Source organism: Aquila chrysaetos, chromosome Z, assembly GCF_900496995.4.
Source record: "Aquila chrysaetos chrysaetos chromosome Z, bAquChr1.4, whole genome shotgun sequence".
In the NCBI taxonomy this organism is placed as follows: domain Eukaryota; kingdom Metazoa; phylum Chordata; class Aves; order Accipitriformes; family Accipitridae; genus Aquila; species Aquila chrysaetos.
Window position 1 is genome coordinate 59,693,717 of NC_044030.1, and position 23,859 is coordinate 59,717,575.

General features: G+C 42.6%; 1 protein-coding gene across 7 annotated transcripts in view; it reads left to right on the forward strand.

Annotated features, from left to right (window-relative positions):
• ARHGEF28 (Rho guanine nucleotide exchange factor 28) overlaps nt 1-23,859 on the forward strand; it is a 128,426-nt gene that overhangs the window by 13,157 nt on the left and 91,410 nt on the right. For 4 of the 7 annotated variants that reach the window (XM_030004557.1, XM_030004555.2, XM_030004558.1 and 1 more), the window contains exons 3-4: nt 16,016-16,163; nt 18,000-18,293. The exons of 1 other annotated variant lie outside the window; for it this stretch is intronic. In XM_030004557.1, coding sequence (XP_029860417.1) covers nt 16,016-16,163; nt 18,000-18,293 — 442 coding nt within the window. The remainder of the gene's footprint in view (nt 1-16,015; nt 16,164-17,999; nt 18,294-23,859) is intronic. 2 more of the 7 variants (XM_030004552.1, XM_030004556.1) reach the window with 1 other exon arrangement.

Consider the following 23,859-nt stretch of genomic DNA (forward strand, 5'->3'; position numbering starts at 1 on the left):
AAAATTATATTTATCCAGTTCTTTCTGTAAGGAGAGTGGCAAGCTGAGCCTTTTCATTTCACAGTGTACGAAGCACAGTATATGGAATAAGACCATGCTGTCTTCAGGAAGCCACTGGCTTCATTGTACATGGAAAAAAGACTATCCATGAAAGATAAAAAGCAAAATACTTGATGAAGCACTCTTCAGATATTAAAGAATTTATGTATGGCAGTTGTTTTCTCCTATTGAAAGCAGTTTCTAGTGTGGAAAAACCAATCTCTGTCATGGAAAATCCTTCTTTTTTAATGGTAGGTGACTGTTTTTTGTTTTTTAGTTTTAAATAAATGTTATTGATTACCAACATTGACCTTTAACATTGGCAAAGAAGTATCTCGCTGCCCTGGGACAAACATACTGTGGGAGTAGTCAAATCTCAAGAGCAGAAAATAAGTGATCTCAGAAGTTTGTAAATTATTCTCTGCTGAGAGCCTGATGAATGTTTCCTGTGGGAGCAGCAGAGAGAAGTAAAGAGATGCTGAGCCACGGAGGACATCCAGAGCAGTTCCCTGTAGACATCAGAGGGGCTGTATCTCCTAAGGAGATGATGCTGGAGGTTGCGTGTCAATTTTGTCTTTCCAAAGGAGTATTTGGGTATTAATTCTCCAGGAAGAGGGACAAACATGGGCTCCCAGCTTCGACACTCAGGATCTCCTGGAAAATAAAACTTTCACTTGGTCCTACACTGTATGTTGCTTACTATTCTCAAAATGCACTTTCCTAAGATACCACATGCTCCTGCCTACAACCACTGGAGTTGGCTAAAAGTGCTTGAGGTCAAAGCTTAATTAACTTCTCTTGTATTCTGCTACACCAGGTCTTTCCCTCTTAAGTGTCTCTGCTGGTTTGTTCTTGTTTGGGGTTGGGTTTTGTTTCTGACACTGTTACAGCTTCTTTGGTGAAGTGTAGGTGTGAAGGAGGAGGGATGCTTATGTATTCACTGTTTAATACCAGTGTACTGAAGTATTCCTACAAGTGGTGAGGGTTCAGCAGACTTTCCTCTGACTGGGTTGGGAAGAGCTGAGAGCAAGATGTAGCACAGGGCTGCTCACAGCCACAGAGCATCTGAGTGTCTGGAGACTCTCCCATCTTGGATAAGCTTGGTGATAGTCTTTGCCTGGGCTGGGTCTGCAGAGTGCCAAGCATGTCAAGTTTTCTAGGGTTTCTTTTTCCTGGACTTTTTTCTGTCCAGTATGTTTCCTCCTGGTGGTCTTTATGGAGTTTGCACGGTCATGCCTGTTCTTTGCTTGTCTGGCTGTTTGTTTGTTTGGGTTGGTGATTTGCTCTGGGCGATGTGATATTGGCTTAATGCTTTCTATTTTAGGCGCCTGTGTTTTCCATCACTGCAATAATGTCAGTGCCTGGTGATCTTTGTGTGCACCATTCCTTGCAATGCTCTTTTGTAGTCAGGAGATGTTGTTTAACTTCATTTACAAAGAAGGTCTGAAGTGACATAAGTGCAGCAATGTGCCGAAAATGTTAGAAAGGTGTGGTGAAACACACTCCTGTCCAGGTTTCTCAGATCCTAACATAGGATGCTAGGATGGGGCAGCATCCTTCCTCTGTAACCTGTTTAGAAGTTAAATATGTCTGTAGTGGAAGTGGAAACTGCTTCTAATGCAGCTTGCTCATGGCATGTCCCATCAGGGGATGTGCATCCCATGGGATGCAGGTGCATCCCATCTCATGGTTCCAAAGAAAGGAGTGCAGCTGCTTTAGATGGAGGTGCACTGAGTCTGCATTCACAGCCATCTCCCCTCCGAGAATAAATGGAAGGCAGAGGAACCACGTCTCAACCTTTGTCCCCTCATCCTGCAGAGAAGCGAGAGGTACTGAGGCTAAGGGCTGTTCCCATGAGGGTTTGGAGCACTCGAGGCAGCGTGTCCTGAATTCATATGCTAGTTCACATGCATGTACAAACCTGGGCCACATCTGCGCCAGCATTTCCCTTCACCGTTACACTGCTGGAACTCAGCCTTGGTAGCAGTGAAGGAGGAGGAGCAAATGCAGCCCGGTGGCCGTGGCTGGCCTTCCAGGTGGACTTACTCTGAGCAAGATGAGATGACAGTGTAGCTTCCCCGCTGCCTCCACATTAACTGCTGGCCCAAGAGGTTGACTCTCTTAATAGAGAGTAGGCATCCAAAAGTGGAAATAAATGCTGGTGTGTGCAAGACAGTCTGGCAGCTTTTTTATCATGTGCAATATACCTGTACCCTGTCCCTACAAAGGCATGTCTGTATTACAGCCTCAGTTAATTATCCCTTGGATCCATGCTGTTTTATTTCCTTCTGTCCGTAAGTAACAATTTTGAAGTTCTTTTGAGCTTTTGTTACTTTTTCAGAGGATATACCCTCCCTCCAGGAGTTTTTGGGCAAACACCTGGGCTACAGCCAGGTTCATTAGCATCTTCACTGTTTTCTTAATCTGTGATCTTGTGGTTCCTCAAGGATGACCTGGCATAATTCCTTGGGACCCAGTTGAAAACACAACTGCTTATTCACAGGTACCTTGGCCATAGAAGGTATGTGAGTAGGGGGAACAGAGAGGAGAAAGTGGAATAAAGGACATATTTCATACCCAAGGGGTGCAGACAACAAGAGCAAATTCCTGGACTGATTTTTAAGGTTCTTCAAACCAAAGCCTGCTGTACTAATGGACAATTTAACTACCTGTATTTCTATAGGTGAGAAATGTGATGAAACAGAATTAATTCTAAAATGTTTTAGTTCACAAATAAGCTCACTTCATTATTCAGTAAAATAAAGGACAAGCCAGTAGGCACTGCCACAGGAGTGAAGCAAGGGAGCTCTGTCCAGCCAGCTGCCAAGGGCTGTCCTGCCTTGCCCCATTGCTGGCTTTCATGCTCCTGCATTGAATTAGCCGTGGTACTGTTGTACCGTCTGCACACCCGACAGCAGTGGCATGGAAGGGGAAAAATAATTAAAGAGGTTCGTAATGGACATTTGCACAAACTACTTCCAGGCCAGTTTCAGAATATGCATGCAGTTCTACAGTGGAGGAAATTAAAGACCAAAATTTCACATTAGGAGTCAAAGTCCTGTTGAAAAGATCAGAAAGCAAAGGGTGGCAGAAAGTTCAATCTGAAAAGAGGATTTTAATTCATATCCAGGGATTGGATTAATTTGGTACTCTGTCAGCAACTTCTAGTTGTCTGGTCTGGTTTTACCTCAAATGTGGGAGTTTTCCAAAGTGCACTGTGTTGGTTGATGTTGCTCCAGCTGAAGGCAATGGTGCGCTCTGATATTCACACAATCCTCAACACTTCTGAAATTTTCAGTTCTGCGATGAGGCCCATGCAAAAGGTGACTAAATAAACAGGGTTTAATTTGTACTCTGGCAGTGTGTCCGGGAATAATTTGAGCACGTATGCTGGAAAATGTTCAGAAGTACATAGGCAGAGGGACTCTGAAACTACTTGGTGAGACAGTTAAAAAGTCATGAATCACCTTGTTTGGCAGGAAGAAATTCCAAATTTTTTTTTCTAAAGTATGTTATTTGTATGGCTAGTTAGATCTAGAGGGACAAATGAGCTGCAATTGTTACCTTCAATGCATGGGTTTCATGTGCATGAGAAGTGGGAAACGGAACTAACAGAAATAATTCAACAATGTAATTCTATTTTCTAAATGGTTGAAGTGAATTTCAAACTGGTACATGATTCCACAGTGCTTTTGCATGATATGAGCAGGAAGTGGCAGTAGGACTTACATATTGATACCGAAGTGAGTAGTTGATCGTCTACCTTGCCAAGCTGTGTGCCTTCCCAGTTCCTCCATGCTGAACTAAGAAGAGTTGAGGTAGGAGGAGGGGTAGAAAGGGTTAGAGATTTCCATGGTGGGATACAACTTTTGGGTTTTCCGCTCTTGCCATGTGTTCGGTGTCTTCTAGCCAGCACTATGTGGAAAAAAGCCAGTTTCTAGCCCATCTTGCCCATCCTGTGTTTCCATGTTCTTTGCTGTTACGGTAGAGTTGGCCATATCCTGGGCTTGTCTGTGTGTTTGGCTAGGCTGGTACCACTGTCTTGTTTAGATGGTGATTTCAAAACACAAAAGAGAAATGTGGTTTAAAATGTAAATGTGTACTGGGCTTCCAGCATTTGCTAATGCATGGAGCTGTGTTCACTGGCCTGATCCAGCGCTGGCTGGAGTCATGAGTGTTTTGTTGTTGACACCCTGTGGGATCCTGGTCAGGTCTGTCATGGGTGGCTTGCATGGGGGCTCACAGAAGAGTGTGCACAGGCTGGCCTGTGTTTGGGTGCAAAGTTGCTGTCAGAATGAGACTGAGGAAATACATGTGAAAGAATGGGATCTATTTTAAAAGATAGGAAGGAAAAGAGTGGGTACTTCAAAGCATGTCCATCAGCAGTGAGATCATTTTTTGTTCCTATGGTGTATTATTTTTCCTCCATTTTTTGTTTTCCTGTTCACTCCTTAGACTGGGATTTTTCTGGGCAGGGACTTTGCGCTTACATGTATTTGTGTAGTGTCTGCAACAGTAGAGTTGTGACTGATGTCACATAGGACATGAGAAAATAAGTAATCTGATTTGTATATTGTAAATCAAGTCAACTGAAAGAGGTAACTCCTTTTTTTTAGTTAACAGTTACATGTCAGAATGGATGTTCATTTTCTATGAATATGCCTTATTGCAGAAGTTTTCTGACCTGTGTATGTGAACAGTTCATTCCCAAGCTTCTTAATTCCTCTGTATGATTTTATGCACCAACATAAATTGTGTTGCCATTGACAGCAAAACACTGAATGATATTTTTAACGACAGACTGGCAAGAATGTTAATACGTGTTTTGGCACTGTGTAATGCTTGAAAAGATTTGTTTTTTTCCTTCTTCTTCTTCCTTCTCCCCGGCCCCCCTTCTTTCTGATAAAGGCACCCAGGATATATTTATGTCTATCCAGCAGTTCAAGAGTTAGAAGATATCCCATTCTCCACAAGTATTGATTACTTTGCCGTATGGGAGACTGAAAACTTTTCTCTACCTTATCTGTTGTCACAGTTCGGTTGTGCACTAAACACAGCTTTAAGACAGCTGGTGACAAGTTAAAGAAAAGAGTGACCATGTGATGCAAAGTGCTGATGTGCTATAAACTTGCTCTTTGGTTCAGATTGTTTAAAAACATTGGTAGATTAATTCTGCACTAGCAGCCAGATCAGGTATCATCACTTTTCCTTCTGCTGACATACAGCAGGCATAAAAAGCACAAAGCCAGCATAAGCTCTGTATTGTGTGCTCTCATTAATTCAACAAAAATGAGATTGTGTGCCCAGGTCTGGTGTGGGTCAGGTTAGTGTGGCTGGGTGTTGTTCATGGTGACGCGTAAATGGTCTTGCTGCCAGCTGTACCTTTAAATGAGAGATCAGTGTTGCCAGCCTGTGCTGAGGAAGAAATTAGTGGATGCTTTCATTCTGTTCATCTTTATGATTTGTGGAGTCATTGCGGGGTTTATTGCTCTTGGCTGAGTTCCTGCGGCCACCTACTTGTGATCATATAAAGTGTCTGAGCTTCTGCATTTGGCACTAGAATATATTTCTGAAATGGCTAGTTGTTCAAGGTATACTGTATTTGTGTGCCTTTTGTTCTCCCATTATGAGTTAATCCCTTCAGTACCGTAGTTGTTCCTTTGCCCTGCCATCACCGTGTATACCAGTACAGCAGTGCAGCGTGAAAGCTTTATGTGACAGCTGCATGGCAGCATTATGCTTTTTTGACCGCCTCCTTGCTGCATGCCATGATGTTTGTTTGTGGCCTAAAATTGTGCCAGGCTTCCCTTGCAGCCTTGGTGAACCATAAGCTCCTGCTGTCTTTGTGCTTGACATCTTTTTGGGGATAGTGCTTTGCAGCAGGGATGAAAGCAATGCAAGCTGGAAGAGCTGACAGAAGCTAAATGAAGAGCAAAGGGCTGACTGAGAGGGTGCAACAGTAGAAACAGGACTGAGGAAGGTAATCTTCTGTGGTAAGATGATGCTGTAGAAAATAAGGACCTGGAAAGCATCTGGGCATATTGCATGTGCACTGAATGAAATGCATCAATATGTCTAATATGTGTTTCTTTTTGAAGTGGATAACATTAGAGGCAACTTAGCAGTGCAGAGCACCAGAGACTTGCAGACATATCTATGTCATTACCTGTTACTGGGTTCCTTCTTTTTAGTGGAATTCTGTTTGGTTTTGCAGCAAATAAGCAGTATTTTAGATGCCTGCTTTTTTTTTTTTTCCTAGTTCTGTTGGATTCTAATTCTTTTTCCTGGGGCCAAATCTCGCAGTTCTCAACAAGAAGCTTGTTCTTCTGCCTGTGCCTGTGAAGAGAGTGAGCCTGTGTTGAGGCTAGCGAGGAGGCAGAAGGTGTAGCTTATTTTGAGGCATCAGCTTTGGGAAAATGCCAGTGTATGCAATTTGAGAAACACCCAATACAGCAGATGTCCTTCACTTTGTCACCAAGGGAGGAGTATTGCAATAAGCTTGACTGAAAACCCACAAGGTTTAAGGCTGATCTGATATTAAAACCCAACAAAATAAAACACAACCCTTCAACTGTCCTCCTCTTCAAAACAAACAAACAAAAATAATCCAGCTCCAAAGTCATCAACAGGCTAGAGCTCAGCTTGTGCATGAAAACAGCTGTACAGAAATGGAGGCTGTGCTGAATTATTTAGTGTGGCCTTCTGGCACGTTGCTGGCCATTCTGTATCACTCAGCTACAGTGTTATCAAGGCCAAAGACTTGTTAGGCCCTTAAAAAAGCCAAAATATGTACTAGCTGCGGAAGGTGGCAGAGGGCAGGCAGGGAATTGTTTGGGTGGGAAGAAGTTCCCAGCACTGTGGGTTAGGTGACTGTGCAGGGGGTGCTTTCAGAACAGGGTGGACAAACCCTGTCTTTGAGGAAGAACTTGGGCAGCATTGATCCTGCCTTGAGCCAGGGGAGTCAGCTAGTTAACGTCGCAGGATCTCTTCCGTTCGTCTTGTTCTTTTTCGCTTGGAGTGTACTTTTGTCATTGGTTTGGATGTAACAGAATGCTTAATTTTTTTCCAGTTTATTTGGGCTACTTAGCAGTCAAAAATGGTGGCAATAGCTTCCACCAACACTTACGCTTCCTTTTAAAAAGGCACTGCATCTAAACCAAAATGATGAACTTGCTGATATTTCCTATCAAAAGAGGGCTGCTTGTCAGTCTTCATTAGGAAATTTCTCTGTTAGTGCTTTTCTCTTCAAGCTTGTGCTGGGACCTTGCTAGAAGCATCCTTCAGATTATATTCTGGGACGTGAGTGGTCACTGAACCCTTTTTTCTCACTCTTTTGACAAGAACGGAGAGCTGCCTCAGCTGCTAGTTGTCGGGCTTCCCTTGTGCTGTCTTGCCTTAAGCAAATGTGGGGGAGATGCTTCTTACTTGTGCCCAGAGGTGTCTGCTCAAACGGTTCCTCTGCATTTCTCACAAAGCTGCCTCACTCTGAAGAAGTACCTACAAATACTTGGTGCGTAAAGCTGATGTTGTTTGGAGAATCTGCCATGGCACGTTTCCTGCATGCAGGCAGTGTCTTGGGCACAGGCGTAGAGGCTGAAGACTGGCATTTTACCTGGTGCGCATGAGTGAGGTTCTTGGGGTCCTGGCGGACTTTTGCAGTGTAAACCGGCAGAGGACCAGCTCTTGTCAAAGCAACCGTACGTGCATATTTAATTTTTATAAAAATCTACATGTAGGCTTTTGGGCATGACCATATCATCACATACCTTGTCTCCCGTCTGTACATGGAATTATGGTTGTTCTGTTACCCTGAATAGAAAAGAAATTAATTCTACTCAGTTGCTTCTTCTCTTAAGTTATTAATTGGGGACCCCCCCTCCCCATTTTTGTTTAAGATGTATATAGTTAGAAAATTAATGTTACAGAGAAATGTTGATCTTTTATCTCCTATTTTGTTTTTCAGTTTATTACTCCTTTCCTTCCCTGGGTTTAATTGCTGTTTCATTGTGTGTTTAGCCTTGAATCCCATTGCATTCCATTGTTAAACAAGTCCATGACAACGCTTACTGCAATGTGTCGACAAGAACTGTCTGGTGGATGTTATAAAAATATCACTGAACATTAGAAAGGCATATTTATATCTTTGTCCTTGTTATTAATGATTTGAGTATGGTTGTTTTGTGTTTATTTACAGTTTTCCTAGTGCTTTTTTAGCATCTTTTGAGTAGGATTGTTCGTAGCTGCAGCTAAGTTGCAGCAAAGGTCATTGAAACTGTATGGCTGCTCAGGGAGAGTATCTTGCCACTGTTCTTGTCTAAGCACAAGTAAAATATGTTTAAACAATTCAACTTAAAATATAAAGATTTTCTGAAGTGCGTCTTTTGAACAGTGAAGAAATAATTATGTTAAATTGTAGTGGCTAGTGGCAGCTAGAGGAAACATAGCAGTGGCACCATAGAGGAAAAAAAGCCCCGTTATTGCCAGCAATACTTGGGGATTCGCATTTACTTTGAGATGTTGGGACTTGCATTTTGGGAACACCGAAGCCTTTTTTTTTACCCCTGCACATAGATATTTTTCTTAGAGCATGTAATTACAAACATGATGTCTGTTTGTACCATTATATTTACAGATGGTATCTTTGAAAACGCTGGATAAAACATTCTTTCTCAAGCTATTGTGTTGTTTATACAGTTTGGTAAAGACATTTTTAGTGTACTTTAGAATGCATTATTTTTATGGTAAAAGGCTGTTGGGAAAATAGATTTATCCAGGCTGCGTATGCAAGGATAGGGACCAATCGTTGAAGTTTGAGTGTTAGTCAGCGTAATGGCCTGGATCTGGAAGCCCACTAAAGGTCTTTTTGTGTTGCAGCTGTTTTGCTGGGGCAGGTTGCTGGTGAAATAGATGGTGTTACCTAAATGAATCCAAAGTGGAAGAAGCTCGGTTCAGATTGAGGGCCAGTTATTTATTAGGGCTCAGGGTGACTTGCAGCAGAGTAGGCATCAGGCACACTGGAAGTGCCATGGTCGCTCCTTCAGCCTGTCCTGCCTGCCTGGATGCCGCTGTGCGTCAGCTGTGAGGGTTTGCTACCTCCCTTCCCCTCTTCTGGTGGGGACCCTGCCCCAGTCCCTCGCTGGCATGCAGAAGGGGGTCAGACCGTGGCTGGAGGTGGGAGCTCTTCTCCTGAGGCTGTGGGGAGTCTGGTCTTTGCTGCTCCCTACCTGGGATGTGGGGCTCAGGGGACCCTGCTGCTCCGTGCCTGACCTGGTCAACAATCAAGCACCCTAGAGAAACCAGAGGAAAACATACATCTGAAAAACCTGTTTGGTTACACTGAAGGAGTGCGTAGACCTATAAATCCTGTTAAAAACACAAACCTTCCTCATGCCCTTCTTGGTGCCGGAGCCAGGGCAGTGTTTTCACTGGTAGTAAAAGCTGTGCTTTCCTTTATGGATCCCAGAGAGGTCAAAGCTGCCAAGCACTTGTTCAGCTACAGGTTTAATGCGTTTAAGGTTGGTGTCTTTCTTAATGCCCCTGTAGCTGCAGCCTTCTCTCCCTAGTCCTCCTGCATGCTCTTTTGTTTTTTATTTCAAGGATTGCAGTGATAATCCTGGCTGTCATTAAATCAGTGGCAAAACTCCTCCTGGCTTCGATGGACTGAGGGTTTCTCCCATGCTCATCTGTACAATTTCTGGTATCTTTCTGCAGTCAAAGGTGCTCATATGGCTGCCTGAAGTTCTCTGCTGTTACAGGTCTGGATGGTGTTTAAGGGATCTCCAGTTCCCATGTGTCCCTGTGGTGGTTCGATAGAGTTGAGTACTTGTTTTGAGCCACTCAGGTCTAAGTCTAAGTAAGATAATGGCTGGCTGGTCTCACTAAGTGTCCTTTGACTTTAAAATTTGCTTCCACTCCAAGTCCATCAGAATCAACCCTGTGAACTTGAGGGCAAGGACTTCCCCAGCATCTACCTGAGAAACCAGCTGTGACCAGGGGCTGTGTTGACTTGCCAAGACAGTGAAGTGGCACATCCTTCCCCATGCTTTGGTTGAATGGGGATTGAACTATCTGAGGTCCACAGAGACCCTGAGAAGCATGCTTCAGCATACCTACACATAGAAATAAACCTGTAAATCCTTGTTACGTTTTTCCAAGTTCATGAGGATATAAGTAAGCTTGTTAGGGAGAGGAAGGAGTGGGAGAGAGGTTGAACTGTCATTAGACAAATGAACTTGTGAAAATAGTGTCAAAGACACCTAGCAACTGGTGGATTGTCAGGAATCTGGCCCGGCAAAGTCCTCTCGCAGCTGCCCTGTATTCAGGCCACTTGGCTGGTTTTCCAAAGATGAGGCGCCTGTGTGACTTATCTAGTTTGGGTTTTGGTACCTAGAGGATAAGTGTTAAGCCTAAATTGGTTCTGTATTTAGAAATGCAGAAGAAATAAGCCAGTTGGGATGTGTTTCCAGCTTCAGTGTCTGGAATGAGCTCAGAACAAACATTGCTCTGTAGGAGCACGATGTCCCCATTTCAGGTAGTGCGTATATCATAAATTATTTCTGTTGTTTTTGCTCTTTTGTACTGATATGTGAATTACGGCTTAATTACCTACTTTTAAATGCTGATAACTGTAATTGTAGTCTCTTCATGCTTTAGTGATAGACCAGCGTCAGAGGTTTTTTGCAGATTTGAGAAGGTGCTTTGGTTGTGCCTTGCAGAATGGGGTGGGAAGCAGTGGAGAAGTGCTTTTCTCAGATGTGGTGAGAGTGATGCTGCAAAAATGTTTCCTGTGAGTATAAATTTCTCATGGAACTCCTGGAAATGTGTTTCACTGTTGTTTACCTACACTATTTAATTGTTGTGGTAGTCTAGTGGATATATGTTTTGACTGAGAGACTGGATTGAGCACTTGGACTCTGCCAAGAAGAAGCTCTGTTACAAAAGAGGTAGCATATCCCCAAAATCTCTGGCAAGGCCTTGTGAAGCAGAGGGGCATTGCTTTGGTGGACGAATACATCGCTGAGGCTCATAGCAAGATCCAGCCCAATTCTTTCCTTTCTGTGTGTCTTGCTAGGAAAGGAGGAAGAGGATGGAGCTGGAATTGTTGCCACTTCTGTCGCTCTCTGAGTTCATTTGTTTGCAGAAGAAAGATCTGTTCAGGTAGTTCCTGCTGCAACCTGCTCTCTGGGCTGGGCTGGGCTTGCTTGAGGGAGCCAGGAAATAAATGCCTCTGCAGGGAATGGGTATAATGGAAAGATATAAATTATCCCTCAGATTTAAGCTAATAAAATAAACCCTTTTCTTAAAGGGCTAATGTACGGCTTCTGCGTTTCTGCCTAAGTGAGCTTATTTTGTGTGTGCAAAGAAGCTGATAGAGATCAAGTTCGTGCATATTTCTGAAGCTCTGTTGCACTTTTCTGACACTGAGCTTTAACAATTGCTACCACACATAGTAATCCAAAGTAGAATAGAACAGAATAGAATGGAATAGAATAGGATAGAATAGAATAGAATATTTCAGTTGGAAGGGACCTACAACAATCATCTAGTCCAACTGCCCAGCCACTTCAGGGCTAACCAAAAGTTAAAGCATGTTATTAAGGGCATTGTCCCAATGCCTCTTAAACACTGACAGGCCTGGGGCATTGACCACCTTTCTAGGAAGCCTGTTCCAGTGTTTGGCCAAAGTAGTTGTGGCACTGAAATTTTGTTTTATTTACAAGGTATATATTTTTCAACACTTTGTATATTAATCTTTCCAGGCTGTTCTTATATGGCCTGGGAGGCCCTAAATTTTTTTTTGGTTTTGCCTCTAATAAGGTTCTCTGCATCAGTCTTTTCCCCAGACCTTCATGTGACAAATGCTGGGGTGTATCATCCTTGTGAGAAATTTTTGGCCCAAAGCTCTTCAATGTCTTGATCAAAGTTGTGGAAGAAATGTACAGTCATTGCTAGTAAGGTTGGCAGCTCTCAGTAAAATGGTGGATTGCGTGTGTGCAGCGCTGATAGCATGATAAAGTCAATGCCCTTGAGTGATCTGCATTCAAATGCAGCTAAAGGCAAGGTCATACATTCAAAAACAGAGTGCAAAGAACTCTGCAAAGAACTAAATAAGCTGGCAGACTTTTCTCTCATCTCCTCTTCCTCTTCTCCACCCTGAAAGGCTGCATTTTCGTCCGGCTTGGGAGCTGGATGAATCCTTCTGCCTTTTCTAGCTGCAGAGTCTGGAAGAGGCTCACAACATGCATCCCTTTCTCCAAGTATTTTTCTACCTAGGAGTTTTCTAGAATGGACTGCAAGGTGATCTTTGTTTGAAGAAAAAAAAAAATCAAATAGTTCCGATAACAAAGTTGGCTTCACACAGAGGAAATGAACAGTGTGCTAATTACAGTGCTGTCTCACTGCAGCTTGCTTCACAGCTGTGAAAAGGAATGGGAAAGGTCCCTTGATGTGTGCATAGACATACACAGGGACACCTCTTGTGGCAACAATAAAAGCATCCTCAGAGTTCAGTGGTATTTTTGTTTTCATGTGTGTAATGAACAGGCCTCTGCCAGCAATGTTTGGAGGGAAGTGCAAGTGGTCATAAGAGTGGGAAAGACTGGTCTGCCAAATACAGACATTTGTGCCAGCAGTGCAAATGGATTGTGGGTGCAGCCATCTCCATCAGTCACATTTGTTTGTGATATTGTCTAGCTGCATTACAGTATCTTTTTTTTATTAGTGCATATATATGTATAAGGATGTAGATTGTATGTGTGCTACATATGCAACATATTGTCTAATAATTATATTAACTGTATGATAACTATATTAAAATGTAAAAAAAAGATTTTGCAAATGTAGGAAAGGAATTGATGAAACATAGTATAAGGTTCTTCTTTCTAGTTTCACTCTGTCCTATGAACTCCATTTCTTTAGCAGCCTATAGATCCCTAATGCTTTTATTGGAAGTGCTGCTTTACATTCAAACCTGGCATTAAATAGATGTAATTCTGTGCTAAGGGAACACTGTGCTGAAGGAAGAGGTACTTAAATAATCGGGTTTAAATGTAGTATTAGATACATTGTGAACAGTCATGGTGTTCCCTTCAGTACAAATGATTTTATTTTTTTCATGTCTTTTCCAAAGGGTGGCTAGCATATCTTACCTTATAAAGATCAAAGTTTCCATGCAGGTTGGTATTAAAATGTCTCTGAAGTACAGTAAGTATGCCTTCCAAAACACAGGCTAAGATAGGCTCTGCCATGTGTAGATCTGAAGCCAGGGAGAAGGCTGTAGCTCCGAGGAGAGGATGAGGGGGGCAGAAGGGCTAATGTGTGGTGGAAGAGGAGTTGTTGTGTGAGAGGGCAGGCAGCAGTGCGGCTGGCACGGGGCATGGCCGCATGGGACAAGTGTTGTGCAAAGCAGTGGAGGGACTGGAAGGGATGAAAGTGGAGGGGTGAACTCCAGCAGTAGTAGGACGCAATTGTAAAAGATTTTCAGGTGGTGAGAAGGGGAGATGACATAAGTGCAGCAAGGGTATTTTGAAGAGGAGTAGGTGAGAAAAGACACTTTGAAGCTAGAGCAAAAGGCATTTGTGGTGGCCCGAACAGCAAACTGATGCATGTTTTAGTAGTGGCAGCAAGGAAGGTGATGACGGAATTGAGCAACATGAAATGAGAACATCTGAAGACAGGATGGATGGTGAGGGCAAATGGGAAGTGCTAGAGGTGATGATAGGAGCTTGTCCTTTGTGAAAGGACATGTGCTTCTCATGCCAAGTGTGGTAACCATCCAGCACCAAAAGTGTAGCTTAATATTCCCCTGTGAAAGTTACTTACTCTGTTATCTTTGATTCCTCTCTAGTAATATAGCATTTAACCCTCTTTTTGGATCACATGGGATTTTCCAAATCAATCACTTAATTGTTCAGCCAGATATAAGCGAGCTGCCATTTTGCCTTCCTTCTGCAAAATCTTTGCTTAAGTTACCAGCAATTTCTTATTCTGGAGGGTTGTAAGGAGTGGGTTATGAAAAACCTGCTCTTATCATATACACATGAGCTTTCCACTCCATCTCTTCCCCTCTTGTTTTTTTCCTTCACTCATTATAAGACAAGGAGTTGTGAAATTCTCCCCCATGCCTGCACGTTATGCAGTGTGATCAGTTTAAGATATTCCTCTGTCCTTACTGAGTCTAAATTAACATCTTTAAAAAAGGAGCAGTATAAGCCAACGGCTACAATTTGAGCTTGATTTTTTTTTTATTCCCCAAGAGTAGGCCTTTGAAATGGGAAATGTTGGTAGAAAATATCTCCCTTGTTTCACGTAGTTAGTGCAACAAAACCATGAAAGCTGGCTAGCTATGTAGTCCCTCAGCCTTAGGGGTCCAGAGGCTATACAGGTGGTTTGGGAGTTGTGGCCACAAGTGCCCATGTGGAAGAAATTCTGCTGTGCTCCTGTGCACCAGGCTGCTGTCAGCTAAGCACCTACTGGAGCAGTCTGTGGAGTGTCTTCAGGGATTTATCCTGTTCCTATCTCTACAAAATAGCCATCCATAGTATTACTCAACAGACAAAAAGGGCTATTCACAACTAACATAGAAAGATTTTTTAAAAAAGGAGATTAATAACAACAATAACAATAATAATAAATTTAGGATGTAACCATGCACAGCACAAACAGAAATAGGAGAAAACTCTTGGCCGTTATAATAACACTTCAGGCTACTAAAAAGAGGTGCGTTATCAGTTTCTGGGGATGACGGGCATGTTTGCTTTCGATACTGGACTCCTAATGTTGTTTACATCTATCCTTAGAGGAACAATCCTGTCTAAGGAAGATTTTGTGCCTGAAACTAGCCTTTGCCTCTTCACCCCTAGTTCAGTAGACCCGTCTGTATTTAAGAGGAAAACAAACGCAGGATTCACATCGTTACGAGTGATGAGAAAGATGTCCTTGGGGAAGGCAGGTGACGATGTGATATTGTGGCGTGCGGCAAGAGTCTCACTGCAGTAAAGTGTATGTTTGCCATATAATGAACAAGGGAAAGAGCAAGGTCCTTGTCAGGACAGTCAGGGACATAACTGTGGCTTTCAACCATGGAAATTTCTGTGCTACCGTGTTGTGCTTTGGTGCAGGTTTTTACCAGACTTGTTTATGGAGCCGGTGGAGTTAGTGCTGTGGTAACTGTTTTGAATAGAGGCAGGGCAGGCATCGTTTGGAAGCGTGAATGGCTGAGATATTCTTCTGCAGTGTGTTTTCCAGAAAACACCATTTCTGCCAGATATTGGGGCAATTCTGTCTTATTTAGAACAACTCTGGCAGCCAGGGACTGTGGTGGAGCATGCTGTCCTCCTCTTTGAGGAAATGCAACTTCATCTAAATTTCCTCCCTCAGACATGTCAGACATTTGTTATTGTTTGCTGCTTCTCAGATCCCTTTCCTGTTGTTCTTTGAAGCTATTGTATGACAGATTTTTCTTGGCTAGTTGCTTTCTATTTACTATAAAGAAATCCATGATCAGATATCTGAGAACTAGTATTCTTTGAAACCAGCATAGGCAGTTGTAGAGTTACATCAGTGCTTTTGTTTTGTAAACCGAGTCTAAGATAATTTCAATCACTTTTGAATTTTTAGATTTTTCTAACACAAAGCATGCTTTTGTAAATAGCAAAATACTCAGGTTCACTGACTTGCTTATTCTGAAGCATTTTAAACAAAAAGTCAGTTATATTTGTGTGGGTCAGAATGAAAGGAATTCGTTGAAAGACATTATTTAAAAGGCAGTTTTTTAAATCACCTTTGCTTGTGCAGGCATAAAACCAGTGTTACTTTCTAAGTGGAAGTAGAAAACTGCAGATTTGTCATTGGATCATAGCCTCTGTATAGTAGAGTTGAAAAGGTTATAATAAACTTGCATCTGAAGTAAGTATCAGTGGGTTTGTTGGAGATGAGAAACTTACTGGATGTTTCTGAAAGCACCTTCATTTTTCAGGGACAGGTGACTATACATGCAAAATTTGACAAAGACATTTACCTCCCAGAGGACGCCGAGTTTTACGTTGTTTATGATGGATCCCTGAAGAGGCACATAATGTTTGCTGAGCGAGTTAGTGACAATGCTCTTCAGTCCCTTGTTCCAGGTGAGCGTTAACTCCTGTTTACATTTGTCATCTCTTTGCTATACCCCACCCCCATTTCAAAGCTGGGCTCAACTGGACGTTTTGGTATAACTCTGTTTTATGGCTCTGTAATGGAGGAAAAGCAGGAATTGAATGATGACCTTTAGAATCCAGGCTGAGTTTGACTGACCATAGGTGATCCTGCTTTTCGTAGCAATCCACAGCAGCACAGTATCAGGCGCAGACAGTGTTACTGGGCTTGCATAGTTGGGTGTGCATTAAAGTGCAATCTTCAGGGATGGCATAATATTTAATGTGAATTAATTCTATGCCACAACTGTTTGCCTCCAGGCATCCTAACACCTCAGAAGTCATGTTTTTTTGTCTGAGCTCTCCCTGGGTGCAGCAGTCAGCGTGGCATGCAAGGCCCTCCTGGTGGAGATGTGTGATGCTTGGAGCTCTGCTGGAGGAGCGCACGGTGCAGAAGTGTCAGGGGTTCAAGGGGTGCCTCGCTGCAGACGGGGGATTTGTGTTGCCTCCCAGCCGGCTCTCTGCCTTGGCATTGTTGCCCTCGTGGATGTAAGATAAACCCTGGTTGTCACCTCTATTGTGTGCTTTGTGACCTTTTCATTTGTGTGAGTAGGTGGCTATAGACACGATGTACCTGTGCAATAGGATCTGCTTGTTATTTGTGCTTGTTTTCTAAAAGGGATTTAAAGTCTGAAAATAGCTGCTGAGTATAAAAAGGGAAAGTTCGCTGCTGTTACATGGTGACTCCTTTGATCCTGTAAATGGTAAATGATTGTCATGGATTACAACTGGAGAAAATGCAGTTTTGAGGCCTGAAATTACACTGTTAAATGATTGCTTCTGGGCTAGGAATAAAAACAGGAGGCTATAGGCAACATTTAATCCTCTGCCTGTTCCTAACAGAAGCCATGAACAAATGAAAATGAAGTGTGAGGTTAAAATATAGCCCTGCTGATGTTAGTGTTGTTTTGTAATGGCCAAATTAAACATGAGGGAATGCAGAGCACTTTAAAAACAACTGCAGATGTGGTAGGTACATGCTTTCTTCTGCAGTTACTAGACTGCATATATACTTGTATTTCTTAAGCGATATTTTGGAAAATTTAGATTTGCATCCATAGTACGTCATGGTTAACTCTCCATTGAGAGGGACAGCTTACACCTGTTTTAGATGTATGACATCCACCCTCACTTAGATCGCAAAGGAGGAGGAGGAGGAATGCACAAAGTACTTAAGAGGTTTGAGAGACAAACTCCCTTGGACTTTGAGGGTCCCAGCTGTAAGTTAGAGAATTGATACTGCATTTAATCAAGTCTGTCAAAAGCATGAAGCATGCATTAGTTAAAAGCTTCTGGGTTTTGGCCTACATGGAGACAATGGGTAAGTACAAAATGGGTGTTAATACATAGATATATTACTAGAGTTTGTGTTGCAGGCCACTCTACCACTCTTTTCATGAGCATCTCATTTTTCTTAGTTCTTATCCAAGAACCTTCAGGCTTTTGATTTGTGGGATTTCATCCTGATGTGGCTACCTCTTCTTTCCATTGTGGTTAAAGAACCTTGACCTAGAAAGACTGGTTGTTGAATTAATTGTGTTAGTATAATTGGAAGGACTAGCAGTTCACAGTCTGGCTGAATCCAAGTTCATCACCAGAAATGGTTGGTGGATGCACTATGACAAATAGATGTAATTAGAGGGAAGAATGAAATAATTCTGGATGAGTAGTCACAGCTTTTAGATGCAGGGGGAGGGAAATGAGGAAAAACTAATGTATTTTCTGAACATAGGTAATGCTAGTGATTAATTTACATTGTAATTATAGGCCATGGATGCCAAGAAACAGTTTCTGTCTCTGTGTTAATGTACACAAGGGGATACTCACCTGTGGTCCTCGGCAGCTGTCCTGTCACTTACAGAGAGAATCTGTCTTGCAAGTTGTCTCGGTTTCTGGTTGATCACGCAAAATGTGTCACTGCCACTAGTCACAAGATGTTGCTGGATAAGTTTGGGCTGAGGATAAAAGATCTGCAGTCCCTGGATAATGATTTGATGATGGCTGTTGCTCATGAAGAATTGCCATCGACCTGGAACATCCTTGGAAGCTCCTCAGAAGGTGGTAAGGTTTTATTTTAAGTTGGAAAGCTTTTAATAGTGGTTTGGTGCACAGTTCAGAGCATAGTACCTCACCGTTTTATCCCAGGTTCTCAACCCTTGCGCTTTATTTTGTGGTTAAGATGAAAAATTGTTCAAGTATGAGAAGCGTAATCCGAGATTTGGTTTGAGCCCAGAGGTTTAAAAAGCATAATAATGGTTATTGTAACTCAGTCTCTCCAGAAGCCTTTTCTGCCTTGACTCACTGTGAATACAGTTCTTTATTTATAAATAGACTCTGTCTTTGCAAGATTAAAGAGCTGTCTGTTTAAAAAAAGCAAGAATTGCAGCAGTGAAGTATTGCTGCCATGATTCCAACCAAGTGAGATATTTCAATTACGCAGACAAAAAGCAGATGGTCATAAAACAGAAGAATGTGTTACTGTAGGCACTCTGATGTATAGAATAAACATAATTTTTATCACGGTTCTGTCAGTGTTTATGCTTTATTTATGACTGTGATCATTCTTTGGGGAGAATATCATTAAACAAGTTTTGTGGCTTTTTTTTATTGTAGAGGAAGTCGGATGAAGATATACATGAAACTTTACATTAGGGTATGCCATTGAAAAATTTTGTAACAAAATCGGGTGAAATTTTCCTGGTTTCATTGCAAACAGAAAACTAGTTGGGTTTTGGTGAAGTGTATAATTTTTTTTGCAGACCCAGCTGATTTATAGCTGAGGTTGGAAATAGTGTTAAACTTGATGGCTTCACATGTTTTTCATTGAAAATTTGGTATTTTTGGCTGTTTTTCTTTTAGTACTTTAAATTGCTAAAAATTGGAGGACAGGCAGTTTCCATATGAGCCAAACTGAAAGAGACATTCAGGCAAGCTTTTGGGAAGTAAAACCACAGCACTTAGCGAATTTCTTTGGGTGAGGGCTTTTTTCCTGTCTTAAATCTTTCTAATTCTTAATGACAGATAGCTTGAAGTCTGCTACTGCCTTGGTCAGGAGAAGGATGGGATGGTTTTTGTCTGTCTGTTGTAAACAGCTCTTTCAAGAGATGTAAAAACAAATACCAAGTATCATTCAAATATTGGCTAGACAGGAGAGAATAAAAAAAAAAAAAGCTGTTACTTGTTTCATTTTGGTGTGTAGTAAATATTTGTTCACATAACTCAACTGCTGGAATGGCTGCTGGATCTTGGCAATGAAGACCTTGATTTAAAGCCTGAAGAAATCAGCTGTAGTTTTGTTCACAGACTTGGCTAAGCCTTTCATCAAAACTGGTTGAAGCCCAACCCAGAAGCCTCAGCAGGATACCAACAGTACTGAGAGATGCTGAGGCAAAGCCAACTGGGTACCTGCTTGCTTAAAACATGGGGAGGTTTGTGCTGGCTGTGTTGTGGGTCCAGAGGGTCAGAGATCAGCTTAGCTGGTACCAGATTAAGCTCTGTCAGGGCAGCTGCTATCCAAATAGCAGAATTACTTCATTTTTTAGTTACGCTCATTGTTAATTTTCAGGTGTACTGCAACATTTATATGGAAGAGAGTATGTTGCCCTATGAGACTTTCATAGGACTTGTATTTTATTGTTTCTGTGTCTTTTTCATACTTTGTTCACTTTTCAGATTTAAATATTACACATAAATGAAATTTGAATACAGCAGAAAAGCAGGGACCTGTGCTCCTGTCACTATACAAAGTCTTTGTGAACGTTTGAAATGTTAGATGAGCATGTCTTGAGCATGCTGCATTAGTGGTTGCCTCATGGGCACTGTTGCACTGAAGAGGTGACATCTACCTTTGTACCCCAGCCATTGCTCTTAAATAAGCCTGGGATTTTTCCCCTTGTTTCTGAATAAAACAAAAGCCGATCTAAATTCCTGGGGCCTGGTAGTTTTGCTCATGCACAGTGAGGAGCTCTCAGTGCAGTCCTGCCTGGGCAGTGCTTACTGGCCATCCTTGTTGAGTGGGGGGCTCCTGAAAGCTTTTCAAGCAACTTCTCCTTCAGCCCAAGGGACATCAGTCATTCCCTTTGTCTCTCTCTGAGGTCCGGGCTTGGGCTGGGCCTAACATCTATTTTGGTATCCTCTAAGCAGTTTGTATAATTTTTCTTTGGCTCCTGTATCCTTTCTCTCTCCTTTCTGAAAATACAGTTTTGATTCTTCTTACAGCCATATTCTCCTTTCACCTGACCCTGAGAAGCACTGACTCATGTTGCTTCCTCGTGCGGTCCCCACCCCTGTGTTTTTGTCCCCAAAGGCAAGAGGCCAAGCACAGCCCAGGATTGCATGTGGCTGAGGGGGCCCTGTGCATGCGGGGGAAGGAGAGGGAGGGAGAAGGGGATGGACTGGGGCAGGAGGGCTTCAGGTCTCAGCATAGGTGAGAAGAGGAGGAGAAGGTTCTTCATCTTCCACCATGAGGTGATAAAGGGTTGTCCCAGCACTCTGTTTCTTCCCCACACTGCAAAAGATCAAAATGGTTGAGAAACAGGGAATTGATGACGATTTAGAAAGAGGACGAGACCTTCTTTCCCTACCTGCTGTCCCTGCAACTCCTTGCCCCAAGGGTCTGAGGGTGTCTTGACCCTTGACAGTGTCAGGATGTTCTTAATAGTATTGGTGTTGTGAAAGGTGTGGGTGCTATCATCTGTCACTAGTTAGGACCTCATGCTTGTGAGATTCTGTCAGTTTTCAGAGCTGCTGGGCTATTTTTACTGGAAAAAAATTACTTTTGAGTGACACGTTGCTGGAGAAGATTATTGCACCATCTGGTGTTTTTGGACCTCATTCATTTTTATGAGGATTTAGAAACATATGGGTTGATGGAAAGATAGAAGAATAATTTATTCGTAGGAGTTTTGGTATTTGGAAAAAGTGTTTGCATTCTCTTTATAAGGTACAAAACCAATTGGGTAAAGAGAGAGCCTGGATTGTTTAGGGAGCATTGCAAATAATTCAGGAATTTAGTGCAGTTGCACAGGTCAGGACTTGTTAACCACATTATTTAAAGTTCAACAAAAGAAACAAGAAAGCAAGAACCTTATGGTAATCCTCACTTGTAATAAGTGCCTGTGTGACAACCACGTCAGGAGCTGCTCACTCACACAAACTGGTCAGATGTTCAGATCACCTGGTCCACAAGCAGTTAGCTGCTAGAGGAAACTGAGGACCCAACAGAGGTGCTATGCTTAGACGTCTGTTTGTTGATGGGTTTGAAGAAAGGGGAAGGAGGGATAGGGAGGAGGGAGAGAGAGAAGCTGATTTTCTTCTTGATTGCACCTTCATAAAGGATATTTTCCGTCTGAAAATTGGATTGTTCAACTTACGGAGATCATCGATATTAAATATAAAGCCAAATACCTTGTTAGAGCTGCTCGAAAAAAAAAAAAAAGGAGAATCTTCCCATAGTTTTTCAGTTTACCAAAAAAAAAGAAAGATGGAGTGGTTTAATCTGGATGAGAAAGATTATTCCAAGTAACATTTCCTCTTTTAGTACCCTCAGATTAGGGCAGTCTTTTAGGACTGGCAGTCCCCAGGCACCATCAGGCATAGGTTCAGTATCTTCACTGCAACTTTTTTGTCCTTGACACACTCAGGCTTACATCCCTTGGCTGTTGGAGGGGGAGTGGGAGCACAGGAGTGTGGACCTTGCAAGGGGTCTGCCTTACATACAGGAGGCTGAGGGCATCTCAGTTTCTGGTTCTTTTAAGGGCATTCCTGGGAGGCTGAGTTCAGGTTGTCTGAGTAACTTAACTGTACTGGTAATCAAACAAGAAGAGTTGCTGCTGGCTTTGCCACTATTTACAGTTATTTTCAAGAGGAAGAGTGCTCTTTTAGGTTTAAGGCTATTAGTAGAAGCAATAAAATTATAGCTGAATTATGAAAATTAATTGTGGATCATAGGGAAGGGAACAGTGTCTATACTTGTTTAATTCCCTTTCATGAAGAAGGAGAATTTCTGTTGTATTTCATAAATGCTTCATAATTGTTTTCTAGGAAAGGGTCTTTTGGAGTGAACCGAATTACCCAACCTTTCTGCTTTATAGTCTGCCTTTGGGGAACACTCTTCTATTTTCTGTGGCACTTTGACTTTATTGCCCTCTCCCTGCCCTTTTCTTTGTAAATCCTGTTACTGTTTCCACTTGGCATTAAGAACATTCCTGCTAAGCTGCACCAGTTCAAACCTGGCTGATGCATGTCATATTTTTGATCTAAATTAAAGAAGATTCTGTCTGTGTCTATTCCTCAGTTGGAATTTTAGATTCCTTTTTTCCTGCAGAAGGAAAGGGAGAGGGAGGGAAAGTGCCTGGTCTCCTTCATGGAATTAGGAGAACACTGGGAACAGCAGATAAATATTTCTAGGTGTGGTGAGATTTGTGAGGAGAGGTAATATTTTTTGGTCAGAGATTTTATAGGGGTTAGAGAAACAGACAGTTCTTTGGCTCTGTAGGGGTTTGCCCCTTTGGAAACTGCACAGGGCAGAGGGAGGAGGATGCTTGCTTGGGTGTCGGGAAGCAGGAGTGTCTTCCAGTGCCCGCTTCTGACCAAGAAACCTGCGGCATGGGGCAAGATATTGGCAAGCATGCTTCAACCTGTGGGTCCCCAGCAAGCGTCTGATCCTCATCTCCTCGTCAGTGGTACTAATAGCAGAGGGGAGATGTTTGAGATCCCCCTGACCATGAAGGGGCTTTTTGGGAAAAGCCCCAAGCACATGGAGGAGATGGTGATATGCAGAGTGACAGTAGAGCAAGTATTGTAAGAGATACAAGAGATTAAGTTTCCTATTTAAGGCAATATATAAGTAGTGGGGCTCAGAAGCCTGCTCTGCTGCTGGAGAGACCAGGTAGGAAGCTATGGTCTGACCCGGACCCCAACCTTGAGTCGCCGCTGGACTGGAGAACCGTTCTCTGCTCCTGGCTGAGAGGGTGTCCCTGCCTGGTGTTGAGCACTCCGGTGGTGCTCAGTAAACAAGTGTCTTAAACCAAACAGCTTGAAGCAGTGTTTGGCTGCAGTACAAAAGGATGAGGAATATTCCTCTGATAATAGAAACCATCTCCTGTAGTGTTTTGCATCTTTGTTGGGGTCACCCATGCAGTAAAGTCAACTGAAGCTTCACCTGACAGCGTAGGTGGTGGCACCATATGCAGCCTTTACCACATGGGGCTGGTGGATGGGATCCTTCTCTAACCCTCCTGCTGCTAAAACTGCTGGGGCGAGGCTCCTTGAAGTCCATCTTTGCAATGGAGCTTAACCTTCCGTCATCTCTTCCTTTTCTTCTGCAGTATTGATGCCAGCCTCTGGGTGTTAGTTGATAAATGTATGATGAATAGGGGAACTAATTAAAGAAAAGGGGGATGTTCCAGATATTCGGTAAGTGGAAAGGGGAGATGTCACCACAGCCCTGCCCGCAGATGGGCTGTCATGTACCTGACTTCGTGCATTGTGACCACTGTCTATTCAGAGAACCACTTGTGTGTATTTTTGCAGCAGTAGGGTGCACTGAAGATGGCTTTATAAACAATCTCATACCTAATGGAAAAATGAAAAAATGAACAGTAATGCATAAAAGTATGAAGCCAGG